Source organism: Mus caroli, chromosome 10 (assembly GCF_900094665.2).
Source record: "Mus caroli chromosome 10, CAROLI_EIJ_v1.1, whole genome shotgun sequence".
Lineage (NCBI taxonomy): Eukaryota > Metazoa > Chordata > Mammalia > Rodentia > Muridae > Mus > Mus caroli.
Window position 1 is genome coordinate 62,184,205 of NC_034579.1, and position 7,613 is coordinate 62,191,817.

Sequence of the window (7,613 nt, forward strand, 5' to 3'; positions counted from 1 at the left end):
TTGGTTTTTCGAGACAGGGTTTCTCTGTAGCCCTTGCTGTCCTGGAACTCACTCTGTAGATCAGGCTGGCCTCAAACTCAGAAATCTGCCTGCCTCTCCCTCCCAAGTGCTGGGATTAAAGGCTATGCCACCACTGCCCGGCTCCGTCTTAGCGCTTAACTTTAACTACTTAACCATACCAGGACAGTGACACAGGTTTCTGTTTGACCTGATGGAACCCGAAGAAAGGAGATTGCTAACCCACTCGCTCTGGGGACTCGTCCTTCAATGGTGCAGCAGGATGCATATGGGGCAGCTTTTCTTATTGGCCGCAGTCATCCTTAACTCTGCCTGGCTGTGCTCTGTGGGCTGGGGCTGTAACAGTAATGATTTTAGCTCTTCAGTCCTCTTGGAGGCCAGTCAACATGACTGCATGCCCAGCGGGCGCCCCCTCCTTTCCAGATCCTTATTCACACTGGATGACCCGAGACAGCAACTTCTCCCCAGCAGTACCATGCACACCTACTAAGTAAAGACTAATTCTCTTGCTCTTTAAACAGTTCCTTGCCTAAGGCTGCTTAGTTTTGCTGGTCAGAGGTTTTCTTCTCCCGGGCAGGGTGGATGTGTGCCGACAGGTTGTGTGGTCAGCATAAGCTTTAAGCTTTTGGCAGCAGTGGACACTGTTAACTGAGTGTATTCAAAGACAATGCAGATGTAGCGCTTAGTAGGCAGTTCACCCTGCAGCCTCAGCCCTCTCTCACTTGCTCGACTAGCTTTGACAAAGGAGTCAGGACCCTAGTCGATAGCGCATCTAAGCTGAAGTGGCTAAGAGGCCACTATCTTTTAAGTTTCGCAACTCTGCCATTGTGGTTGGAAAGCAGCCAGAGCCAGTATGAGCTAGCTGTGATTCAATCCGACTTTCTTTACGAGCTGGTGTGATTCAGGACAATTTTATTTACAAAAACCAGACATGGACCAGACCACAGTTCACTAACTCTCGCAGTAAAGGATGGAATTCTAGAAATAACTTCTGCGTATGCCTTCTTTCCTTAATGGACGTTAACTTAATCTCATGCATAAGCTTTTGTTTGTTTTGATTTAAGACTTTGAGGTTCTTATCCCTTCCATTTCCCAATCCTCTGTAATCGCCTAAGTCTTTTTCAGCTGGGGAAGAAAATGCTCTTCCCAGATAGATAGATGGAGGCCCTGAAGCCCAGGCTAATGTGTAGTGTGGCCGTGGCCCCCTGCTGGTTACTTCAGGTTATTGCAACCTTAGATCTTTGGATTTCACTGTCCACAGTCGCAGTCCACCTGCTATTTAGAACGCTAGAGCGGTGGTTCTCAACCTTCCTAACGCTGTGACCCTTTAATACAGTGCCTCACGTTGAGATGACCCCCCCAAGTGTAAAATAATTTGTTGCTACTTCAGAACTGTCACTTGACTACCGTTGAGAATTGGTATATAAAAAAATGAACAAAATATCTGATATGTGACCCCCAAAGGGGTCTCCACCCACAGGTTGAGAAACACCACATTAGAAGACCATTTAAAAAAATGCTCTGCCCTGTCTCCAAAGACCTAATTGGAGGGGTCAGGAACTTTAATAAGGTTCTTTCTGTGTGCCTCAGTTGGTTCTCAGATGGAGCCAGCTTTTCAGAACCTCTGCGCCAGCTCAATCAGCTGTCTCGTTGCCTCGTTTAAAAGGCAAAGCTGAACTCCGAGGCACCAGATGGCATTTATTTATATTGGCGCTGTGGGGTAAAGTGGCTCATCCCAGCTTCCAGTCACTCCCGGTGTGCACTTACCAGTGCTAACCAGCCTGCCGCCGTCTATCACTGTAGACATGTGGGTCACGTAGATGGTTCTTAGAACTAATTGCTGATGACGTGAAAGGAGAAACGACTTTGGGGCTTGCAAGTCATCCATAGATGAAGTCGGGGTTGGTGGAAGGCAGTCATGGTCAAAGAAAGGAGTCCAGCAAGGGGCAGCGTTGGTAGAGTACCCCAGCTTGAGTCAGCACATACTACATGACAAGGTTAGCCTGTGACGATTCCATGTTGTGGTAACAGAAGTTAATTAAAAAGATCTGTTCTCTCATGTGAATAGCTCAGCCGATTAGGCTTGGAGAGTCAAGTCAAACCATCTAACATTTTGCTTTCAGGGGTAACCGTCATAGACTCTCAACTCTCCTAACCGGCTTCTTCTCTTCCCTTTGAAATGATTGTCCTTTTAATCCTTGACACTTATTAGATCCTATCTACATTTTAAAATTGAATTTCGGTACAAAGAGAAAGTAATAGGTTTTTGGGTTTTTTTTTTTTTGTATTTTGTTTTTAAACCGCTGAAGCCAGGATTGTCACTTAGAAATAGACACACATGGGTTCTGTGCCCATTCATAAAGTGGGCCTCTATGGCTTCTAATTTTTACAAAGTTTCTGGGAGTGAACAAAGGACTTTGCATCTTGTGTGTAGACTTTTAATGGTACGAATGAGACTTGTATATTGAGTGAGGCCATCATACGGTCACTAAACAGAAAAAGACCAAGGCCCAGAACTAAGCTACAAAGAAATTTCTTGGTGACTCCAAAATAAACACGGCCAGAGATGAGTCTCTGTCCCGGCAGTTGAGGCCTCTGGCGATTTCCAGGCACGGATCTTCCAGCCTTGGCTCCTGAGTTCTGTTTCCATTGCTAACTATGAGGACCAGCCCAGTCTTTGCCACTGCTAATCAGCTGTCTGCTCTTTCAGAAAGATTTTTCCCTTGGTGAATTCCGTGTCCCTCAGGCATATCAGAGCCACCTGTGGCTCTCATGATCTGTGCATGTGTGTAGTATGCTGCTTATAGTTGTTAAGTTGTTGGCGGCAGCGGGAGGGGGGTTATATGCACATGTGTAGAAAAAGAGGGTCCTGGGTCCCCTGGAACTGATATTACAGGCAATTTTGAACTGCTGGATGTACGTGCTGGGGCCCAAACCCTGGTCCACTAGATGATGATCAAGTATTCTGTTCTTAATTGCTGAGTCGTCATTCTTATTCACCCGCTGCTTATTCTGTATTTCTTAAGGCTGTGTAACAAATGACCCTCAAATCCCCTCCCCACCCCGAGTTCTGGAGGTTGACAGTACCCCACCCCCACCTCTGCAGGCCCTCAGGAACTCCCCTTCCATGCCCCCTTTAGGCTCTGGCTACTGGGATCAACCTGCTGTATTCCATCTCTGTCTTCACATGGCCTCCTCGTGTATCTGTCATCATAGGGCTCTGTCTCTGTCTCTCTGTCTCTGACTCTGTATCTGTGTGTGTGTGTGTGTTCATATGACCAGTCCTGTTTGTGAGTCTTCGTGTAGTCCCTTTGTGTCTACATCTATATGTGGCCTCTCTATATGTGTCTGCTATCTTTATGTGGCCTCTGTGTTTTTGTGTCTTTTCGTGGTCTCTCTGTGGGTCTGTGTCTTCTCTCTGTGTGTGGGTCTGTGTCTCTTCATGGCCTTATTAAAATTTGAGACCCATTCTACTCCACTGTGACCCCATTGTAATTAATAACACGGGAAATTCTGTATCCAAATAAGGGCCCACTCAAGGGTTCTGGGCAAATATGGATTTTGAGAGCTCTGTTAAGCTAACGGAGGTTATGGTAGCAAGATGTTCTTCTCATCTTTGTTTCTTTTCCTTTTAGCCAGTAAATTGAAAAGAATTCCTAATAATGCAAGAAACTTGAGAATCTTGCAAATAGCTTTTGAAAATGGCTGTATTTGTTTCACTCTGGGAAGCTTGGTTTCATCCTCAGAATGGTGTAAAAAACCAAACGATGTCTACTACGTTTTCCACCCTCTGCCTGTCTTAATCGTAGTTCTAGACTCTTGCAACCTCTTACGGAGGATTCTCTATTCCAGGACTGCAGCATCCGAGAGAAAATAGACTTAGAGATCCGCATGCGAGAAGGAATATGGAAGCTGCTCTCGCTGAGTACGAAAAAAGACCAAGTTTTGCATGCAGTAAAGAACCTCATGGTGTGCAGTGCTCGGATCCAGGCGTACACGGCGGAGCTGCAGAAGACAAAAGAAGAGATTGCAAAGCAAACCGGAGCACGGTTAGTGCTGTGATTTACCTTTGCTTTAGCGAACTTTAGCATACTTTGGCATTTGAACAGAAAACATGCTATAATTTAAGTGTAAATAAAAAACAAACAAACAAACAAAATGTCAGGACACCAAACTTTTAAAGGCCAATATGGGAGTGCCAGCTGATGTCACAGTTGTGTGGACAGCAGAGCTCAAAGAGAACTCTCTTCCATTGAGCTGGTTAAGGTTCGAAGCTCTTTCACTGGAAAGTGAAAGTGTGTTAGGAGAAAAGGATGGGGGGGGGGGTCTTTTCAAGAAGAAAGACAGAGGCCAAGAGTGGAGTCCACGGAGACGTGTCTCTGAGAAATTAATTGCTGGTGCTGGAGAGGCGGCTCAGTGGGTAAGGGCACTGGCTGCTCTTGCAGAGGATCCGGGTTTAGTTTGTAGCACTTCTATGGCGGCTCATAACCATCAGTAACTCCAGTACTTAGGGGATCTTCTGCCCTCCTCTGTCTTCCTTTGGGCTCCTGGCATGCAGTGCCCCTGCATACACACACACACAAAGCACCCATACATGGAAAATTAAGATAACTCTTAAAAAATTAATTGCTTAAAAACAGACACAATCAGTCCCTTATAGATGTGCTATTTATACTAAGAATAACAGCAGCTTAAGTAAATCGAGTTGAGTGGGCCACAGATGACAAACATATAAATGGAAGGGACTTAAAATAGACCGCCCAGCCCTTCCTATGGTGAGCCAGTTCCAGAGAAGGGAGTGGTGCTCCCAGAAGGGTTGCCAACTAGTCCCAATTAGGGCTTGCTGCTGAGTTTCAGGTCCTGTGGTCCCTGTTACTCCACATCAGCCTTGTGGGATCGATGTAGCATTCGTGTGTCACATTGTATCCCATTTCACAGGCAGTGCCAAGTCCCACCTGGGCCTTAGGTGAATGGATCCAGAGGCTTGACTTCAGTGTGTCTTAGTATAGCCTCCGTCTCTCTGGTCTGTTTGTGGTTCTGGTACAAGGGGGAAAGTTTCTCTCTGTACTTTATTGGTCATTGGGTGGGGTACTGTGTCCCTCCATGAAATTCTGTACAAGTAAGGTACAGGCATGTCAGAGAAGGTTTCTGTAAACATAAAACAGGAATAGGGTTGTGATACAGCAGATCTAGATGCAAAGCGGCCAGTTTGTCAGCGGCCTTACCATACTGTAAATGCCGACCCTTATGCTTAGTCCCTGTGTTGCAGGTACATTGTGTGTGGGGGTGGGGATGGGGGTGATAAGGTAACATCTCTATGTGGGCATTATGCACACACACACACATATATATACACACATATATATGTATACATATACATATACACATATACACATATGCATACACATATATACACATATACATATATACATAACACATATACATATATATATATACACATGCATATACACAAAAATACACATATACATACACAAATATACATACATACCTATATATATACACATACATATATACATACATACACATGCACATGTACATACATGCATACACACATATACCTACATATACACATATACACATACACACATATACATACATATATACATATATACATACAAATATACATGCATACACATATATACACATACACAGGCATATACATATATACATGTCTAATGGAATGCTTTAGTACTCAACAAATCTATTTTTTTGTGTTCTATGTCCTGTCATTAGTAATAAAATTATCCCAGTATGCCTGTGTAAGAAGACATTTGGAGGCTGATGTTCCTAAGCCGGGCCATAGGTCAGGCGAGGATGTGATATGAGCTAGGAGCTATGCCAAAGTTGGATACTGACAGCTGTTGCACAGCAGAATATTTGTTTGAGACAAAGCTTGTGCATCTAGAATGGTAAAGTTTGTTTTATAAGGCCCAGCTTTTATGAGGATAGTGAGGAATCACGTAAATGGCAAAATTTGAGGTTCCTTGATTTAAGGGACCAGGCATTCACTATTATGCTGTTCCTCTAGTAGCCTTCTGGGACCACTGTTTACCGCTTCTTCAGCATTTGTAATGAATTGTGAGTTTAACGTTTTGTGAGCTTGGCACCTTAGCTTTTTTGGAGTGATGACTTACAGTGATAGCAAGGAATTCTCACCCATATTAGATTTAGCCAAGATAGGGTGGGGGGATCTGAGACTCTAAGCTGAAAATGCACACAAATTTCTGTTTTATTTTTTCCCCCTCACAAATGAAAATATCTTCTGTGCGTATACATAAGTATATCCTCATAAGTATATATGAAAGCCTTGCAGCCGTTTCCTAGGGATTTAAAATGATTCCTGACCCATTTGTTTACAGCCTCCCTTTGTATCTGCAGGTAGAGCCTGAAGCTGCTGAGCAAATATAACAGGAATTACAGTACTTGCTTTCTTCCTGGGTAAACATCATTGTGGGCTAGCGAGAGTCCTCCCATTAGCGTCTTTAGCTCCTTAAGAAAAGTGACAGAGGCTCTACCCTCTGACTCCTCGGGTTCAGCAAGCACCTGTTACTTGCACAAGCTTCGTAAGCACTCTGCTTGGATGTCCCTGTTTGAAGAACACAGGGTGACAGTGGGCCATCTCAGGCCAACCTAAGAATCTGTAGCAAATGTGTTGTCCTTGAAGAACCAGAATTCCGTTCCTTTGTTTAGTCTTTGAGGGAGACAAAAAAGCTTTAGTATATATTTCCACATGCATGTCGGTTAAAATGCACATGTATGTATATAGTACTGTCGATTAAAATGCCCTTGAATGAAGACATCAGTCTAATTCTTCTAAATTTACAATAAAATCCCCAAAAAATTATTATAGACTGTTTACTTTAGGCCAGTGGTTCTCAACCTTCCTAACACTGTGGCCCTCTAATACAGTTCCTCATGTTGTGGAGACCCCCAACCATAAAATGAGTCTCGTTGCGACTTCATAACTGTCACTTTGCTACTGTTATGGATAGTCATGTAAGTACTCTCTGTTTCCCAGTGGGCGTTGGGGGGTGGGTCGCGACCCACAGGTTGAGAACCACTGACGATGTGGGCCTGAAAAGCCCAAGCGCAGAATGAAATCAGTGTGCAGCCGAGGAGCCTCTGATGGAAACTGGCTCTTGTGGATTGAAGGAATCAGTCCCACCAGGTGAGGGGATTGATGAAACTGCTCCCCGCCCCCCCCCCCAAAAAAAAACCAATTGCAAAGGGAAGCTTAGAGTGAAGGATTGCGCTGAAGAGGATAGAGAAAAAGATGCACTTGGTTGACGCCCATGCAGGGGTTTGTTAGTAGAAGGTCTAGACCACGAGCTAAGGTGTGGGGTTGACCGCGGGAGCATCGTGCTGCCTGCCTTCATTAAACATCTGGAAACCAGGACTGTTAAGACTGGTCACATAGTGCTCACAGAGCTAGGCCAGAGATCTAGGGGACTTCAAAGGCATTGTCTACGCCCACCCCCACCATCCCCGTTTCCGCCTGAAACCACCTTTCCTTCTTTCTACCCCGCCAGGCTGTTAAGTGATGGCTACGTTTAATGTATATCTTTTTTTTTTTT

General features: G+C 44.6%; 1 protein-coding gene across 1 annotated transcript in view; it reads left to right on the forward strand.

Annotated features, from left to right (window-relative positions):
- The window catches only part of Rtkn2 (rhotekin 2), a 70,758-nt gene that overhangs the window by 3,996 nt on the left and 59,149 nt on the right, over nucleotides 1-7,613 (forward strand). The window contains exon 2 of the mRNA XM_021174955.2: nucleotides 3,871-4,067. Coding sequence (XP_021030614.1) covers nucleotides 3,871-4,067 — 197 coding nt within the window. The remainder of the gene's footprint in view (nucleotides 1-3,870; nucleotides 4,068-7,613) is intronic.